Genomic DNA, 21,155 nt, shown 5'->3' on the forward strand with positions numbered 1-21,155 from the left:
ACAGACCACAAGCCGTACGGGTGGGAAAACACACCTCATCCACCCTCACCCTCAGCACTGGTGCCCCCCAGGGTTGTGTTCTGAGCCCCCTGCTTTACTCAATGTACACACATGACTGTGTGGCCACATCCAACTCCACCACCATCATCAAGTTTGCTGACAACACTGTTGTGGTGGGTCTGATCTCCAACAATGGCTTACCTACAGGAGGTTAAAAACCTGGAGAGATGGTGCCAGGAGAACAACCTTCTCCTGAACGTCAGCAAGACTAAGGAGTTGATCGTGGACTTCAGCACAAAGCGGAAGCGGTCATACCAACCTATAAACATCAGCGGGACCCCAGTGGAGAGAGTGGACAGTTTCCGGTACCTTGGTGTTAACATTACACAGGATCTGTCTTGGTCCTGTCACACCAACACCCTGGTGAAGAAGGCCCGGCAGCGTCTGTACCATCTAAGACGCTTAAGGGACTTTAAACTACCCTCTCGGGTGCTTAAGACTTTCTACACTTGCACCATTGAGAGCGTCCTGACGGGTAGCATTACTTCCTGGTTCGGGAACAGCACCATGCAGGACAGACGAGCCCTCCAGAGGGTGGTGCGTTCAGCTGAACGTACCATCCACACTGAGCTCCCTAACCTGCAGGACATCTATAGCACGCGGTGCAGGACCAGAGCCAGGAAGATTATGAAGGACCTCAGCCATCCCAACAATGGATGGCTGTTGCGTTCAGGAAAACGCTTCCGCTCCCTGAAAGCGAACACAGAGAGAATGAGGAGGAGCTTCTTCCCGCAGGCCATCCTGTGTTTAAACCAGGAAACACCCAGGATCTAGAACTGGCCCACTCTCTCCACCATCATCATCACACTTCTCTGTACATATATTCACCTTCGTACCACGTCACTTTAAACATATCTCACCGTTCGCACCACGACACTTTAAACTCTGGACTTGCACAGCACAGTGCGCTTTTTATTTTATTCATACCACCTGGACCATATTGCACCATATTGCACATGGACACTTTACGGACCTTTTACACCACACCATACCGCACACGGACACTTTATGGACAACCCACCACAAATTGCCTATTGTTTACATTTTTATTTTGTTTACATTTTTTACTACACAACTGTTTATATGTATATTTGTTTCATATATATTTGTTTCATACATTATCCTTTTATATATATTTATACCTTATATTCTTTTATTTTCTTTTATTTATTTATTTTCTTTAATTTTAATAGTTTTTCTTATACCTTATACTTATTTATCTGCCTCCTTTCTTTCCCCCATCCTATTTCCTCATGCCGGACCATCGTATAAAAACATTTCACTACATTTCGTACCCTGTATGTATGTGTATGTGATGAATAAAATTTGATTTAATTTGATTTGATTATTACTATGGGAACGCCCCATAGCATTACAACGCAGCGTCTCGTTCCCACGGGGAACTAGGGTTACGGTCGTAACATAGAGACGATGTTCATGGAGTTTGTTTTGTGCACAGGGGTATTGTCTTGCTGGAGCAGGTCTGTGTCTCCTAGTTCAAGTTAGTTCAAGTGGAACATTAACTTTGCCGAAAAGAAGCACATATGGTTGGAAAAGTCAGGTGTCCATGTACTGTGGTATAGGAGTCCATGCAGAATTTGTGTGTGTGTGTGTGTATATATATATATATAAACTTTCTTTCGGCTTCTCCGGTTATGGGTCGCCACAGCGGATCCTCCGCACGTTTGATTTGGCACATGTTTTACGCTGGATGCCCTTCCTAATGCAACCCTCCCCAATTTATCCGGGCTTGGGACCGGCACTGAGAGTGGCTGGGGATGGTTCCCTGACCGGTGATCGAACCCGGGTCGCAACAGTGAGAGCGCTGCATCTTAACCACTAGACCACCAGGGGACATATATAAATAAATAAATAAAATATACCATATTGGGTGTAGTTAGAGTATGTATGTGTGTCAGGATTAATGGCCCTGGACCATGGTTCCCATTAATCCCTGCAATTATATATATATATATATATATATATATATATATATATATATATATATATATATATATATAAATATATATATATATATATATATATATATATATATATATATATATATATATATATATATATATATATATATACAGTGAGGAAAATAAGTATTTGAACACCCTGCTATTTTGCAAGTTCTCCCACTTAGAAATCATGGAGGGGTCTGAAATTGTCATTGTAGGTGCATGTCCACTGTGGGAGATCTAAAAAAAATCTAAAAAAAAAAATCACAGAAATCACAATGTATGATTTTTTAACTATTTATTTGTATGATACAGCTGCAAATAAGTATTTGAACACCTGAGAAAGTCAATGTTAATATTTGGTACAGTAGCCTTTGTTTGCAATTACAGAGGTCAAACGTTTCCTGTAGTTTTTCACCAGGTTTGCACACACTGCAGGAGGGATTTTGGCCCACTCCTCCACACAGATCTTCTCTAGATCAGTCAGGTTTCTGGCCTGTCGCTGAGAAACACGGAGTTTGAGCTCCCTCCAAAGATACTCTATTGGGTTTAGGTCTGGAGACTGGCTAGGCCACGCCAGAACCTTGATATGCTTCTTACAGAGCCACTCCTTGGTTATCCTGGCTGTGTGCTTCGGGTCATTGTCATGTTGGAAGACCGAGCCTCGACCCATCTTCAATGCTCTAACTGAGGGAAGGAGTTTGTTCCCCAAAATCTCGCAATACATGGCCCCGGTCATCCGCTCCTTAATACAGTGCAGTCGCCCTGTCCCATGTGCAGAAAAAAACCCCCAAAGCATGATGCTACCACCCCCATGCTTCACAGTAGGGATGGTGTTCTTGGGATGGTACTCATCATTCTTCTTCCTCCAAACACGTTTAGTGGAACTATGACCCAAAAGTTCTATTTTAGTCTCATCTCATCTCCCTCGGACTGGGGCTCCATGCAAGATCTCACCCCGTGGGGTCTCAATGATCGTCAGACGTCATGGTTTGAAATCATGCATGGCACGGAAGGTTCCCCTGCTTAAATGACATGACTTTCTCCCATGACTCCTCTGGATCATCCAAATGGTCATTGGCAAACTTAAGACGTGCCTGGAAATGTGCTGGTTTAAGCAGGGGAACCTTCCGTGCCATGCATGATTTCAAACCATGACGTCTTAGTGTATTACCAACAGTAACCTTGAAAATGGTGGTCCCAGCTCTTTTCAGGTCATTGACCAGCTTCTCCTGTGTAGTTCTGGGCTGATTTCTCACCTTCCTTAGGATCATTGAGACCCCACGAGGTGAGATCTTGCATGGAGCCCCAGTCCGAGGGAGATTGACAGTCATGTTTAGCTTCTTCCATTTTCTAATGATTGCTCCAACAGTGGACCTTTTTTCACCAAGCTGCTTGGAAATTTCCCCGTAGCCCTTTCCAGCCTTGTGGAGGTGTACAATTTTGTCTCTAGTGTCTTTGGACAGCTCTTTGGTCTTGGCCATATTAGTAGTTGGATTCTTACTGATTGTATGGGGTGGACAGGTGTCTTTATGCAGCTAACAACCTCAAACAGGTGCATCTAATTTAGGATAATAAATGTAGTGGAGGTGGACATTTTAAAGGCAGACTAACAGGTCTTTGAGGGTCAGAATTCTAGCTGATAGACAGGTGTTCAAATACTTATTTGCAGCTGTATCATACAAATAAATAGTTTAAAAATCATATATTGTGATTTCTGGATTTTTTTTTTTTTTAGATTAAGACATGGGGGGGAGTGGTGGCTCCGGCGGTTAAGGCGCTGGGTTGCCGATCGGACGGTCTGGGGTTCAAGCCCCGGTATCGCCAAGCTGCCACTCTTGGGCCCTTGAGCAAGGCCCTTAACCCTCTATGCTCCGGGGGTCCCTTACGAGGGAAATATCAAGGTCCGTGGCGTCGGAGTGACGTGGGGCCGCCTTCCTGTGGGCTCACCACCTGCAAAAGGGACCGTAAGGGACAGTGCTGTGAGGATTGGGCAGCAGTCGAAGGCGGGGGCCTGCTTAGACTGCTGCCCCCGCGACCCGAATTACGGATAAGCGGGAGAAAATGAATGAATGAATAGATTAAGACATTAAGACATGACACTAAGACGTCATGGTTTGAAATCATGCATGGCACGGTCCCCCTAAACCAGCACATGTCCAGGCACGTCTTAAGTTTGCCAATGACCATTTGGATGATCCAGAGGAGTCATGGGAGAAAGTCATGTGGTCAGATGAGACCAAAACAGAACTTTTAGATCATAATTCCACTAAACGTGTTTGGAGGAAGACAGACAGACAGACAGACAGACAGACAGACAGACAGATAGACAGATAGATAGATAGATAGATAGATAGATAGATAGATAGATAGATAGATAGATAGATAGATAGATAGATAGATAGAATAAACCTGGCCGTCATGAAAGAAAGAAAGAAAGAAAGAAAGAAAGAAAGAAAGAAAGAAAGAAAGAAAGAAAGAAAGAAAGAAAGAAAGAAAGAAAGTATCAAAGCATACAATGTTTTTTATTGATTTCTGTTTGAAAATCAGACCAAACTTTGTTTATGTTTTTTCTGCCCAAATATTTTCTGCTACACTGCTACTACCTTTCGGCTTTATTTCGTACTCACATAATCAGAAATAACGATCTGTCTTCTGTCTTCAAATATTCACACATCTCTAGCAACATCATATTTGCAATCGTATCTGGACACGATGTTCCTTGATACATTTGATCTCATCCAGGTTTCCTTCATGAACTTTTATGTGCCATTCAGTGAAATGATCACATAGATTGTCTCTGATGTTGGAACAGGAAAAAAAAACTAAAGTGTTACGATGATAAAGGCCATCGCTTGCAGATTGCGAGATTCAGACTTTCAATCTTTAAAACGATGAACGTGTGAGAGGTTTGATATGCTCAGAACGTTCAGGGAGCATAAAACCAATCTCTTTGGCCAGACCATATGCTTCTCTAATATCTTCATATCTTGGCTGTTTCACAGAATATTGCACAGTAGTAATATATGATATTAGACTTTAGACTCAACACTCATCATCATTAGAGGTGTAAAAGAAGGGAAAATGAGTGCTGACTAATTAAAATAAAATCCGTCTGGTTAAAAGTGTCTGTTAGAATATAATACACTTTAGGAACAAAAGTCTTGGGACACCTGACTTTTCCAGCCTTATGTAGTTCTTCCCCTGTGGGGGTGGTGGTATGTTGATGATTACAACTCCAGCCCTGGAGAAGAAGCTGCACTTTAACCTGTATGACACCCTCTACCATGTCCATATGCCAAAAGGACAAACATTCTGTATCCTGGGTGGAGGGTGGAGTTTTTTATTTCTAGCCTGCTTACACTTGTGCAGGACCTAAAGTGTTTGTTGTGTCAGGTGGGCGGTATTAATGGACCATGTGTAACACTTTGGTATGCAAACTTATCCCAAGGAATCATAAACCCTCTCCATCCTACATTTGTTCTATCTGGATCTTCTAAAATGTACAATGACCCTATTTTTGTGATTGTGACAAAATGTTCAACACTGAACCAGATGTCGGACCTTCTCCTTGTAGGCTTGAGTTTCCTTGGTTTTGGATATCAGGCCCATTTTATCAATGTAATCAGCAAATTGTAGAGATGGTAGAATGAATTACAGAGGATAAATACGACTGGGATGTGGTCACCTGTTCGTACTATAAGAAAGTCTAGGATTCACACTCAGAGTTAGGTACTTGGGCTAGGCCCAGGTTGGCCAACTGGCAAAGCATTCTGACAAAACATATTGCTTTCAAAGAGCCAGAGATGTGTGAACTGTAAATGAGACAGGACCAAATGTTGGTCAGTTTGATCAATAAGGTAATTGATTGCTATCTAGTGCCTCGGAAATGGTGTGATTGACAAAATGTGCTGTAGCGCAGTGGTTAAGAAGTTAGACTACTGATTAGAGGGTCTTAGGTTCAAATCTTAATACAGTACAGTTAAGCTGCCACTGTTGGGCCTTTGAGCAAGGCCTATAACCTTGGAATGAGCAATTATTATGGCAACTATGACATTTAAAGAACATAGAGAGGCTTTTACTCTTACTCTGATTTGCAGAACAGTGAAATTATTTCTTTATGTACAGCTTGTTAGGAAACTGGGTTTAGAGTCGAGAGTCAGCCATGACACAGCGCCCTAACTAATATATATATCTATCTCTATTAAGAACTGGGGGAGAGAGAGAGAGAGAGAGAGAGAGAGAGAGAGAGAGAGAGAGAGAGAGAGAGAGAGAGAGCGGGATGGATGGATGGATGGATGGATGGATGGATGGATGGATGGATAGATAGATAGATAGATAGATAGATAGATAGATAGATAGATAGATAGATAGATAGATAGATAGATAGATAGATAGATAGATAGATAGATAGATAGATAGATAGATAGATAGATTAAACCTGGCTTTTATTTAAGAAGGAAAGAATACCTTTTTTATTGATTTCTGTGTGAAAATCAGACAAACCATTATTATTTTTTCTTCTAAAATAATTCTTATACACTTTCATTTTATAGTTAATTAATCAGAAATATAGAACTGTCTTTTTCAGAATGTTCCCACACACAGCAACATTGCAATTGTATCGAGACACAATGTTCTTTGAAACATCCTTGATGTTCTAACAGGGATGAGTGGATCTACCTGGATCTCTTGAAATCTACAGCGACCCTCTTTGTGGTTGTGGCCAAATAATTGTCTATACAACTCCGAACCAGAACCTCCTCCTTGTTCTGGGCTTGAGTGTTTGCTTTGTTTTGGATATGTAAACTGCTCAGTTGTATAATTGTGATAATTGTAATTTTTAATTGGATAAAAACAAAGGCACTTCATGATAAAAGAAATGCTGCAACTAGGTAGTAGATGCAGATTTATTTGGACACATGGAGAATAGTGATGGACTTGAGACTCGTGCAAACATTGGCAAGTTGTTCTGAAAGGCTGAAGATGCTATTAAAAACCCCCTGCTATCTTCTCAATGGGCAGCTCGGGACCCTGCCAGGTCCTGCTGCTTTGTTGATGTCAATTTTGATGATACCATTCTGATGACAAGTGCTTGCTCATTCTTTGCTGGTAAATGGTGAACTCCATAGATGTTGTTTTGGTCATCTGGGCAAGAGGATTTCTGTTGTTTGGTTACACTGGAGCATTCAGAAAAGGATTGCTTTGTTTTAGCTACTTTATTTCTTTATTTTATATATATATATATATATATATATATATATATATATATATATATATATATATATATATATATATATATATATATATATATATATATATATAATACAGTGCCTTGTGAAAGTCTTCGGCCCCCTTGAACTTTGCGACCTTTTGCCACATTTCAGGCTTCAAACATAAAGATATAAAACTGTAATTTTTTTATGAAGAATCAACAACAAGTGGGACACAATCATGAAGTGGAATGAAATTTATTGGATATTTCAAACTTTTGTAACAAATAAAAAACTGAAAAATTGGGCGTGCAAAATTATTTAGCCCCCTTAAGTTAATACTTTGTAGCGCCACCTTTTGCTGCGATTACAGCTGTAAGTCACTTGGGGTATGTCTCTATCAGTTTTGCACAACGAGAGACTGAAATCTTTGCCCATTCCTCCTTGCAACAGCTCGAGCTCCGTGAGGTTGGATGGACAGCATTTGTGAACAGCAGTTTTCAGTTCTTTCCACAGATTCTCGATTGGATTCAGGTCTGGACTTTGACTTGGCCATTCTAACACCTGGATATGTTTATTTGTGAACCATTTCATTGTAGATTTTGCTTTATGTTTTGGATCATTGTCTTGTTGGAAGACAAATCTCCGTCCCAGTCTCAGGTCTTTTGCAGACTCCATCAGGTTTTCTTCCAGAATGGTCCTGTATTTGGCTCCATCCATCTTCCCATCAATTTTAACCATCTTCCCTGTCCCTGCTGAAGAAAAGCAGGCCCAAACCATGATGCTGCCACCACCATGTTTGACATTGGGGATGGTGTGTTCAGGGTGATGAGCTCTGTTGCTTTTACGCCAAACATAAAGTTTTGCATTGTTGCCAAAAAGTTTGATTTTGGTTTCATCTGACCAGAGCACCTTCTTCCACATGTTTGGTGTGTCTCCCAGGTGGATTGTGGCAAACTTTAAACGACACTTTTTATGGATATCTTTAAATAATGGCATTGTTCTTGCCATAAAGGCCAGATTTGTGCAGTATACGACTGATTGTTGTCCTATGAACAGAGTCTCCCACCTCAGCTGTAGATATCTGAAGTTCATCCAGATTGATCATGGCCTAACATGGCCTAACATGGCCTAACATGGCCTAACCCTAACCCTAACCCTAACCCTAGATTGATCATGGCCGCCTCTTGGCTGCATCTCTGATCAGTCTTCTCCTTGTATGAGCTGAAAGTTTAGAGGGACGGCCAGGTCTTGGTAGATTTGCAGTGGTCTGATACTCCTTCCATTTCAATATTATCGCTTGCACAGTGCTCCTTGGGATGTTTAAAGCTTGGGAAATCTTTTTGTATCCAAATCCGGCTTTAAACTTCTCCACAACAGTATCTCGGACCTGCCTGGTGTGTTCCTTGTTCTTCATGATGCTCTCTGCACTTTAAACGGACCTCTGAGGCTATCACAGTGCAGGTGCATTTATACGGAGACTTGATTACATACAGGTGGATTCTATTTATCATCATTAGTCATTTAGGTCAACATTGGATCATTCAGAGATCCTCACTGAACTTCTGGAGAGAGTTTGCTGCACTGAAAGTAAGGGGGCTGAATAATTTTGCACGCCCAATTTTTCAGTTTTTTATTTGTTAAAAAAGTTTGAGATATCCAATAAATTTCGTTTCACTTCATGATTGTGTCCCACTTGTTGTTGATTCTTAAAAAAAAATTACAGTTTTCTATCTTTATGTTTGAAGCCTGAAATGTGGCAAAAGGTCGCAAAGTTCAAGGGGGCCGAATACTTTCGCAAGGCACTGTATATATATATATATAATCTATAGAACAAAAAAGCATATGCAAATAATTAAACATATATCATCTGTATTCAAGGAGAATGCTGAGGATGGAGCTGCCATGCAGGAGGAATATAGGAAGTCCTATACAGAAATTTATGGATGTGTTGAAAAAAGACATTCAGGTGGTTGGTTTAAAAGAGCCAGGTGAATATTCTAACAGCGTCATATAATTATTATTTCATACAATTATATAATATAATGTAATCATATTTATGGCCCTGTCATGACATTGTAATGACTGTGTTATAACATTCACTTATGTTGGACTCTTATCTAGTTGGCTTTATGTTCATGAGACAAAATAAAGATTATTGAAAGTCCTTATTATTTACTTTCTTCTAATGTTTTTAGTTCATTACAACTTGACCATATGTGCTTTATAAACATCCCATTGCTTATTTAGTCCGCATTTTCCTGTTAGAATAATCTCCACTCTTCAGAGAGGATGTTCTAGATTTTGGAGTGTGTTTGTGGAGATTTGTTCTCATTCAGTCATATTGGTGTTTGTAAAGTCAGGTACCAGTGCCGTTCCAATTCATCTCAAAGGCTCTATAGCAGGAGATCTTTATCTCCAACCCATGTAAAGCATATCTTCATGGAGCTTCGTATCTACAGAGGCATTAATGCTGGAAAAGGGTTGGGTCTCCTGGTTCAAATGAAAGGAAAATGTAATGCATTAGCCATGTGCAAACATTGTGGTAGCAGCTTGGGATGGAACTGTATATGGATGGTTATGGAAAATGCAGGTGTCTCAAAAGATATACAGTAATCCCTCGCTTTACCGCGGTTTAAACCTTGCGGAATCTCGCAGAATTGCAGTTGCCACATAACTAATTAGTTTGGCTGATTTTCCCGGTCTCTTGCGGATAGCACGATAGACCAAAAAAACTTATAAGGAATTGTTTTTATAGAGTTTTACGTTGAAATAATAAAATATATTGATACAAATATAATTATTAATTATAAAATGAAGTAAAATGTTACTACAGTACAGTACTGTATATATAAAATAGCATTTTTAGGGTGACGTCCGTTTATTGTATTGATTGATTGATTGATTACTGTGGTACATATTAATTTACGGCATTTGGCAGACAGCCTTATCTAGAGAAACTTATAGCTTGAGCAGTTAAGGGTTAAGGGCCTTGCTCAAGGGCCCAACAGTGGAAGCTTGATACTGTATACATTCAAGTCAAGTCAAGTTCATTTGTATAGCGATTTTCACAACAGACATTGTCTCAAAGCAGCTTTACAGAATTTAAGAGTTAAGGTGAATGGTGTGTATTTATCCCTGATGAGCAAAAACTCTCTTAGATGTTATGAGGAATACATTCATATAATCTACCTTGCTACTGACAACTCAGTGGCCTGACATTCTAAAGTAAAACAAATCTGGTACTAAAAAGTCTTTAACAATTCTATATTAATGCTTATTAAGGGTTATGGAGGTTTGTTTAGCCTTTGGGAGGATCTTGTTATGATCACATTATTATACATCATGCTTTATTTCTGAGCATGATTAAACCCGTCCAACATCACGATCTCTGTTTTATAATCTGTCCAAAACACATAATGCATTATTAGCAAAACATTTTTTTTTAACTTGTTAGCCCTAGTAAAGATGCTTGTGGCGTTTCCATCTGCGTCGTAAACACACCGACTCCCTGCTGTAATTACAGCTGTTGTCAGGCCAGTGTGGGATGTTATACATAAAACTGTCAAGTTAAGAAATTAAAGTGCAGCAAAGCATTTACTCCCATGATTTCAAATACCTTCGTACACCGGATAAAACGAGCTTGGATGCGTTTAGCGAGATGAAGAGCAAGCTCCGGAGCGGATGGCACCTAGAAGAGATCTGTAGAGCTGGCAGGAGAACGAGAGAGTGAATAAGTCACCGGTGTTGGCGTTCTACCAGAGGAGGACTAACCCATGTGGTGTTTAATGCTTACAGAGGAGACTCCAGTCATGTCAAATAGAATTCTTTTCATTTGTTCATTGGTTTTGTTGCTGGAACGCAGTGAAGCATCCAAGAAAAAACAAAAAACATTACACAAATAATAAAATTGCTTAAATCTTTCCGAGGAATTAGTGTGAATAAATGTAAAAATGACCAACTGTATGTGGATAACATTTACGGCATTTGGCGGACGCGCTTATCCAGAGCGACTTGCACTGGAGTATTTAAGGGGCCTTGTTTATGGAACAAATTATTGTGACACCTGACTTTCACAGCCATATGTGGTTAATTTCCATTTCTTTGGATGCAGTAGCATGAAATTTTCCCTTTATTCCAACTAAAAAACACAAACCTGTTCCAGCATGACAATACCCTTGTGCACAAAACCAGCTCCATGAAGATATGTTTTCCATGGGTTGGAGTGAAAGATCTCTTGCTATAGACCACTGACCCTCAACCCTACTGAACACCTTTGGGATAAACGTGAGCGCTGACTGCAACCCAGGCCTCCTTACCTACTTTACTTACACCCTTGTGTCTGAATCTATTGGAACATCGTCCCTAAAGCAAATTGGGACTAAATGTGGAATGCGATGCTCAAAATGCACATACGACCAGGTGTAAGCAAACTTCTAGCAGTATAATGTAGCTTGGTGGAACCTCAGTGCTTAAATCATTGTGGTCTGGATCAGAAGGTCAGAAGTTCAAATCCCAGCACCACCAAGCTGTCACTGCTGGGCCCTTGAGCAAGGCTCTTAACCCTCAACCGATCAGTTGTAAGTCGCACTGGATAAGGGCGTCTGAAAAATGATGTAAATGGTGCTGGGATTTAAACTAATGACCTTCCGATTGAAATGTCAATGCTTTAACCACTGCGCTACCACCTCCCCATTAGTTTCCATTTGTTCTTATAATACATTTACACTATTCTTGGAAGGTTTTCCACTCGATTTTGGAGTGCGTTTGTAAAGATTTGTGAGATTTCATTCAACCACAAGGGTGTAAAGTCTAGTCTGATGTAGGTGAAAGAGTGAGAAGACCTGGGGTGCAGTCAGTATTCCAATTCATCCTCAAGGTGTTCATTGTTCAATTCAATTAATTACATTTGGAGAAAAATTTTTGTGACATTGTCTCAAAGCAGCTTCACAGAGATAAAGAATGTATCACTTGTTTTTTTTTTATAATTGTAAGTTTGTTTCTAATGAGTGAGCCAGTGGTGACTGTGGCATGGAAAAATTCCCTGAGATGGCTAAGAGGAATAAACCTTGAGAGGAACCCGGACCCAAAAGAGGACCTCATCCTCAATACTGAATTTCCATTCATTACAATTTTAATAGGGTCAGAGTTCTATAGCAGAAGATCTTCCACTACAAACCTTGTAAGGCATACCTTCATAGAACTGGCTTTGTGCACAGGGGTATTGTCATGCTGGAACAGGTTTGGGTCTGGTAGTTTAAGTGGAAGAAAAATTAAATGCTTCCACGTCTAAAGACATCGTATACAATTGTGTACTTGTTTATCTTGCACCATTTGTTGGACAGTAAAAATTGTAAATTGTGTTTTTCTAGAATCATTTGCAGTAATTTAGCATATATATGAGTCAAAGCCTGAAAGAAAACAACGAGAAGCTTCGAGACAACAGTATCTTGTGAATAATCAGCTGAAAGACGATTTAATAGATGAAATTAGGAAAAAAAAAATACAAATATACCCTTTTCTTGGGTAGGTCCGAAACCCTGAGGTAAGTCTCCTCCACACTAGTAATCCTTTAAGTGCTGCTGCACACTGCTCTGTTCTTTTTCGCCTTTGGCACTTCAAGCTAGATCTCTCTCTTCCCTTTTTCCCTCTCTCTCTCTCTCTCTCTCTCTCTCTCTCTCTCTCTCTCTCTCTCTCTCTCTCTCTCTCTCTTCTTTCAACCCATTGATTTTTCAGGGGTTCTATAAAATATTTACAATGTGTGGGCAGGGCCCTTTCTCTGGGAATTTGGAGAGGGAAAATGATTTTGAAGGCAAGCGGTGGAAAAAAACGAGAAGGAGCGAGCGAGAGTGAGAAGGAGACGAGAAGGGAGAAGGAAGGGCGAAAAGAATGAAAGGAAGCAAAAAAAAAAAAGAAAAGAAAAAGCGAGATAAGAAGCTACGGAAGCCTTTCTCGAGTCACGCTCGGAATATCAATAGCTCACTTTGAAACTACTCCAGAATATAAATAAACACTTATAGTGATGAAGATCGTTATCTGGGTGCCTTTGTAACGCCGAGCTCCGCGTTTTAAAGCCTCACATTCGATCAATTCCCCACCTTTACCCCCCTTTTTTTGGGGCACGGTTGAAGCTTTGAAGTGGTTCAGAGTTTGCTTTTTGCTTTCACTTTTACTCTGTGGTCCTTGCACTTGAAGTGGGTTTGTTTAAGGATACAGGATGGACAGATCACATGATCAAGGGACGCAACGGTTTTATTGCAGTCGCACGCTTTTCCTATTTAAATAGCCACAATATTCATAACAGTCCTATTTAAATGTAAAGAATAAAATGGTATTAAAAAGGACAACAATGTATCATTCTTTTTACATTACCCATGATTGGTGATAGGATCACTAAGAAGATCAGATCATTGTAGTGAATTGATTCTTTGAATCGAAATGAAAGATTTCTTTTTGGGGGTCATTTAGTTAATTTCGTTCCTTTGATCACAAATAAAAGAAAATTCAACATTTTCAATAACAGAGCCCCAACACAACTTATTTGACTGTAGTTTCAATAATAAAAATAGGACAATGGAGCTAAAGACAAATTATGCTAAACAGAATGAGTAGCTTCACCTCTCATATCTCGGTTCTGATCAAATTATTTTTTCATTCAGTGTTCTTTTCAGCTCAGTGAAATCCTTTCTTCCGAAATCCACGCAAGGTTTCGGAAGCTGGTGTCAAAGCGCAAAGCCGGCCATGATACCGTGCCTGTGGAGCGCAAAGGGTTAAGGGCCTTTCTCAAGGGCCCCATGAACTCCCAACCTTCTTATAAGTAACGCAGAGTCTTAAACTCTGTGCTTCAACCTCTTCTGAATCAGCTTTAGAAAAAAATGTGTATGTGGCATGATTTTTTTTTTTTGCAGAGAAAACATCCATCAGGGACACTACTTCATCAGATATATGCACTATATAGACTGTATTGAGTATTGAGGCGCCCTGTCTTTTCCAACCATATGTGGCTCTTCTCCAAAAGTTCAAGACACACAATTGTATAAGATGTCTTTGGGTGTGGTAGAAATAAACCTCCCCCTCTTTTGATCTTGGAGACTCAAAACTGTTTCATCTCCATGAAGATATGCTTTACATGAGTTGGAGTGGAAGATCTTGAGTGGCATGTTATGAAGCTCAAACCCTATTGAACACCTTTCATTGGGACCAACTGGATTGAACTGGAATGCTGACTGCAGCTCGGACCGCCTCATCTCACCTTACTTCAGCCCCTGACTTTACTTACACCAGCAAATCGGGACTTCAGTTAATTATCAAGAAAGTTCTAGAACTTAATTTTATAATTAATATTTGTTGTTTGAGTCTCTTTACTTCAGCAACGAACCATTTTCAGAATGCATTTAAAAAGTCCTACATTTTTGTCAGTGAGCTGTCAATAAAATATCACTAGCCAATGAGAGAAAATTGTTCTAAAGCCACACCCCCTGGAGCCAGAACATCAAATGTAATCTTGCATATGGAATGTAAAGGAAAACTTTAGCAGTGTTTTAGTGATGATAAAAACAACTGTTAAGCAAGAACACTGTTTATATACAGACCATGCTACATTTTTCCTCCCTGAGTTCACCATTTTCAGTTTTTCTTCTTTCTTCATTTCTTCCAAAATTTATGTTCAATACCTTTGCCATAGAATTACACCTAATTCCATATGGTTCATGTCGTGGTTCGGATACTAGAGAAACCCTAAATAACATCTCGAGCAATATCTGGCAACCTTACAGGAATATATTTAACCATGTGCACAACACGACTCTAAATAAGAGAAACTTTACAAATTTACATTTTGATTTGAGTCAGCAGAATATATTTGAATAAAAATGTTGGTATGATCATAGGACTGTCTTTATGATTAGGTCTTGGGTACAAATCGACACTATGGAGATTATTTGCGATCACAAGAGTGAGGTTCTGACAGAACATGGCTGTTTTGAGGAAGTGCAAATCATGGCAACATCAGACACAAGTACAGAAACGGCGAGCTGTTATTCAACCTTTGTTTTCTTTTGTGTGTCTTTCTTTTGGGTGTGTGTCTAGGTGGGAGGGACAATGTACAACACCGGCCGCCATGTCTCGCTACGCCTGGACAAGGAGCACTTGGTGAACATCTCAGGTGGGCCAATGACATACAGCCACCGACTGGAGGAAATCAGGTTACACTTTGGCAGCGAAGACGGACAGGGCTCGGAGCATCTACTCAACGGCCAGGCCTTTTCCGGGGAGGTAAGCTGCTTGAGCATACCCAACACAGACAAGACATCTGTGGAGGCCATTAGCTCAGGAACGCGAGCGTCTGATGTTGACAGCTGAAGCTGACAGCACACAAATCACCTTGGTATTGAATTATGGTAAAAATATTAACTCGAGCTTCTGGGTATTACAGCACCCCGAAACAGATTGCAGTATTATTGTATATTCAGCATACATTTACTCGAAATGTATAATATTCAATCAGCATACTTTAGGGAAGATATATGATTTCTCGAGACCCAGTTTATCTTGCACAATATTGCATCAGGTTTAAAATAAGCCAAACTCAAGATGATTGGTCTTTACCCGGGACACTGAGCAGCATCGGTTGTTTGATGGATGCTCCTGAGCAGAAAGTAGCCTTGTGTGCTGTAATTCAGCCATGCATTTAATACATTAAAATGATAGTAATCCAGTTATAAAAATTATAACACAATTTGTAAAACAATTATACAGTGTTTTATTCTAATAGAATATGCCAAAAAAAATGGCCTGGTTAAATAAGATTGTGTTACGACTATTTATAATACATTACGTCTATCCTTTATGATGCCTCATAAGAAGTTTATTTGTTGGCAAATTTCGCTGTTAAAACATGTGGTAGCATCGGCATGAAAGTTAACCATGTGATGCATCGGGTTAAAAAATTGTGCATTGGATATTAGCAAAAAAAAAAATATATATATATATATATATATTTTTTTTTTTTAATTCATTTTCTCCCGCTTATCCGTAATTCGGGTCGTGGGGGCAGCAGTCTAAGCAGGCCCCCGCCTTCGACTGCTGCCCAATCCACACAGCACCGTCCCTTACGGTCCCTCCTGCATGTGGTGAGCCCACGGGAAGGCGGCCCACGTCACTCCGACGTCATGGACCTTGATATTTCCCTCGTAAGGGTCCCCTGGAGCATAGAGAGTTAAGGGCCTTGCTCAAGGGCCCAAGAGTGGCAGCTTGGCGATACCAGGGCTTGAACCCCAGACCTTCCGATCGGCAACCCAGCGCCTTAACCGCTGAATCCACCACTCCCCCCATTATTATATATATATATATATATATATATATATATATATATATATATATATATATATATATATATATATATATATATATATATATATATATATATATATATATATATATTAGTAGATGCACAATACTTTATTATTTATAAAGTGACCAATCACTTGTTACCCATATTTTATATGTATATTGATTTCTCTTCGCTAAATGTTTTTTTTTTAGCGCGTTCCCTCGCGTGAATACAACGCCTCACAACACTACGGAGACCGAGGCGTGTCCTGAGAGTCACATAGAATACAGATTAACATGGTAGAGGTAGAGCTGCTCCTTTCTAAAGACAGAATAGAAAAATAATGTCTGGTTTTATTTATATTTGTTTTATTTATTTTTTTTAAATGCATGTTTGTGAAAGGGCGTCAGAAGGCACTTAAGTAAATTAATGATTCGTTCTCGGTCTGAATCAAAGAAATTAAATCTGTACCATATTAAAGCATCATTCTTTTTACATTTACATTTGTGGCATTTAGCAGACGCCCTTATCCAGAGCGACGTACAAAAGTGCTTTGAGTCTCTAGCAATGAATAAATCTATACTGGTACGCAAGATTACAAACTTAATATAAATATAACTCTTGAATTCTACAACGCAAACTTGTAAAGTGCTAATTTAATTGTTAGAGGTAGGTCTTCAGTCGTCGCTTGAAGATAGTCAGGGACTCTGCTGTACAGACATCTAGAGGATGTTCATTCCACCACACCGGTTCCAGAACAGAGAAGAGCCTTGAAGTCCATTGAATCGCATTGTGCCTAATCAAATCAAAATAGACCCACTGAATTGTAGCAGGGGTGCATCCTATCACATTGGTAGCTGCTTTGTATGCATCTATAATGCATCGTATCATTGGCTATGCATCGATATGTGAATCGTATCGACCTCAACTATGATGATTTACAGCCCTAACGTTTAGAGGATGATTTGCATCCGTTTACATTTACGGCATTTGGCAGACGCCGTTATCCAGTGTGACTTACATTTATCTCATTTATGCAACTGAGCAGCTATGGGCCTTGCTCAGGGGCCCAGGAGTGGCAGCTTGGTATGGCTGAGATTTGAACGTATAATCTTTAGATTCAAAGTCCAATATCTTAACCTATAAGCTACCATTTCACCAGTGTCCAGTCTCCACCCCGTCTTGTTATCTGTTTGTTTGTTTGTCGGTTATGTAACATCGCCATGTTCTATGTTTTCGCTTGTTCAGTTTGCTATAATTACCAAGCCTTTTATGTTTTTACGTTTCTCTTTATTTCTCGACCTTGTTTTGGTTAAGGCAATTTTTTAGGAACCCAGAAGTGAAAACTTGGCATGGCTGGGATTTGAACTCACGACTGTCAGAACAAAAATCCTTAACCACTAAGCTACCTCTCTCCCTCTCGTTGTCTCAACTCGTTGAGTTGTTACCCTTTTGCCTATTCCACATGAGTGCTGTTTTGGATCTGTTTGTTATTTATATTATTAAAAATGTTATTACCCTGCACATAACCTTACATTCACTTTTACTATCTTGCACATGTATTACATTATAGAAGGGGAAAGAGTGATAGAGAGACAGAGAAAGAAAGATTGTCTGCATAGTAAATGCAGACAGTGGTAGCTCAGTGCTCAAGGCTCTGAGTTACTGATCGGAGGTTTTGGGGTTCAAGCCCCGGTATCGCCACGCTGCCACTCTTCGGGGCCCTTTAGCCAGGCCCTTGCATCTAAATCTGTTTCCATTTTTTTGTTATATTTCTCATTTGAATCTTTAAATTCACCATATTCACATATACCCACTTCTATCACCATACAATTGCACTGACATGCAAAAATAATACATTGAGGTCAATCTTTACACCAGCTGTCTCGCTTTATACTGTGGTAACTATGGTTACGTATCGATTGACAACACTGGTTTTATCGGCTGTATTTTCAAAGGCGTGAATGCACACCTTCCAGCCAATCAGAATACACACAAATGTTTTTATAGACCAGGGGTGTCAAACTCAATTGCAAACTTTAGGTCACGGGCCGAACAGGATAAACATTTATTGAACACGAAATGTTTTTTTAAACATAAATATAAATAAAAACAGACAGGAATATATTCCACAATAAATAAAATTAAACTTTAAATAACTTACAATATTTAAAACCATCGGTTTTAAAGGGTTCTGTTTTCAGAATCAACGTTTCTCTTCGGCATTGGGAGGCGCTAGCTTCGCTATAGCTTTACCATAGGGTTGTATACATTAACAGAAGCTCGACTTGATTGATGCTGGAATGTTTCCAGGTAGCCTAGCGTTCGGTAAGGCAGCTAAAGCGCTGCATTATGGGATCTGTAGTTTGTGTGTTATCAGCGCTTTATATCACTGGGCCATTAATAAAAATTATAATAGATCTATATAAAATCATCTCGCAGGCCAGATATAATGGTTCCTTTCAAGGTTTCTTCCTTATGCCATCTCGGGGAGTTTTTCCTTGCCACAGTCGCCAGTCGCCACCGGCTTGCTCATCAGGGACAAACTTACTCATAAAGAACATATTCATTTTTAATCACCGCATTATCTGTGTAAAGCTGCTTTGAGACAATGTTCATTGTTAAAAGCGCTATACAAATAAAAATGAATTAAATTGAATTGTACATGGGGCCGGATATGGCCCGCGGGCCTTGTGTTTGACACACATGTTATAGACAAACAATCAAATTCAGATGACCGAGTAACAACCCGTTGTTGATTATTTCTCTATGAGCCCGCCTGGTCATGTTTTCTTCCTTACCTATGGGGTTGTACTTTCCCCAGCGCTTAATCTTCTCCACACACCATATGAAACAGCTCAATTAAACCGGCGGTGTAATTTGAGAAAGACGCGACACCGCAGCCTGCGTGTTTTGATGAAGTCGCCAGTCAGTAGCGGCGTGACATTTCTCTTTGGGAGTAATAAGCCTGGCGATTAGAAAGGCAACAAAACAACCGCGGGCCTGACAGGCAAATCCAGGGTAATTAATGATTATAATTTCGTCCCTCCTCCCTTGCCTGGAAGTCAGCCAATATTTAAACAATAATAAAACAAAGTGGAGACAGGTTATCGGAGTATTGCAAGCTGTGACCTGGCAACTGAAGCCTAGCTCTGTCTGTTTACTCTTCATTACCGAGCCATTATCGCTTGCAGTTCCACACTGGAACATCTATATACTTGGGAAGGTATTGACCTTCTCTTCAGCAACATTATTAATACTCAGAGTAATTAAATAATATCAGTTGAATTCTCTTTTCTTGGGAATATTTACAACATAGATATAATGAACACATTCATAACATGTTATAATGTTTTATACGCACCATTATTATCATCAAAAGGCATTTTATTTACGAACATGGATTGGATAGACTTATAGAATTGACTATTACATAGAAGCATTACATAGAAGTAGAATTTACAATTTCAATGCTGTAAATGCCATATAGATAGATAGATAGATAGATAGATAGATAGATAGATAGATAGATAGATAGATAGATAGATAGATAGACAGACAGACAGACAGACAGACAGACAGACAGACAGACAGACAGACAGACAGACCAAAGTATTATGTCATTAAAATAGACATTTCTGGACTTGATTAGAGGTCCCTCTAATTGAAGATGTTTCCACATGAACACTCTAAGGATCCATTAGGCTACTTAGGGGGGTTAAACTCAAGCACCATAAAGAGGGATCTGGATTATAATAATTGTAAAAGTATAAATTTGAAAACTGCTTAAATGGCTACAGTTGCCATTAACAGCTTTACACTTGAGTCTCTATTAGTTAACAGTTGATAACCTCAGCAATGATGGAACTGTAATAAATTTGGTGTCACCCAGATGACGATGGGTTCCCTTCTGAATCTGGTTCCTCTCAAGGTTTCTTCCGCATACCACTAAGGAGGTTTTTCATTGCCACAGTTGCCACTGGCTCACTCATTTGGAATAAACTTACAATCATAAGGAGCAAACTTACAGGGCTAAATTTATACACTCATTTATACATATACTTTATAACTTATAGGGACTAATATGTGATGGTAAAATATTCATCCCTAATATTTTTGTTTCTGTAAAGCTGCTATGGGACAGTTTCCATTGTTAAAACCGCTAAAAAAAATAACATTGAACGGAAGTGAATGAATGCATTATATACACATTTATAATCACTGTTCACAAAGCATTACTTGCCATATCCATGAGAAAATCTTCTCATGTTTTTAAAATAATTTATATATTGCATTTAAGTATGTATATGTAAAGAATAATGACAGTTATTGTGCATTCGTAATGCATTATAGACTCCATTATAATCATTAATCAAAAGGCATTATATTTATAACGATGGGTCGATTGGATTTATGAATTGTTATGTTGCATAGTTGTAGTGTAGTTTAGTAATGTCTTTGTGGCTAAATGAGCTCAAATCTCCTCAAACAATCTCCAAAATCTAGTGGAACATCTTCCCAGAAGAATGGAGGTTATTATTACAGCAAATAGGAAACCAAATGTGAAATGAGATGTTCAAAAAACAC

At 39.4% G+C, this 21,155-nt stretch overlaps 1 protein-coding gene across 1 annotated transcript in view; it reads left to right on the forward strand.

Annotated features, from left to right (window-relative positions):
* ca10a (carbonic anhydrase Xa) overlaps positions 1-21,155 on the forward strand; it is a 252,823-nt gene that overhangs the window by 209,863 nt on the left and 21,805 nt on the right. Inside the window, exon 4 of the mRNA XM_083556626.1 lies at positions 15,326-15,511. Coding sequence (XP_083412752.1) covers positions 15,326-15,511 — 186 coding nt within the window. The remainder of the gene's footprint in view (positions 1-15,325; positions 15,512-21,155) is intronic.

Source organism: Silurus aristotelis, assembly GCF_946808225.1.
Source record: "Silurus aristotelis genome assembly, chromosome: 12".
Lineage (NCBI taxonomy): Eukaryota > Metazoa > Chordata > Actinopteri > Siluriformes > Siluridae > Silurus > Silurus aristotelis.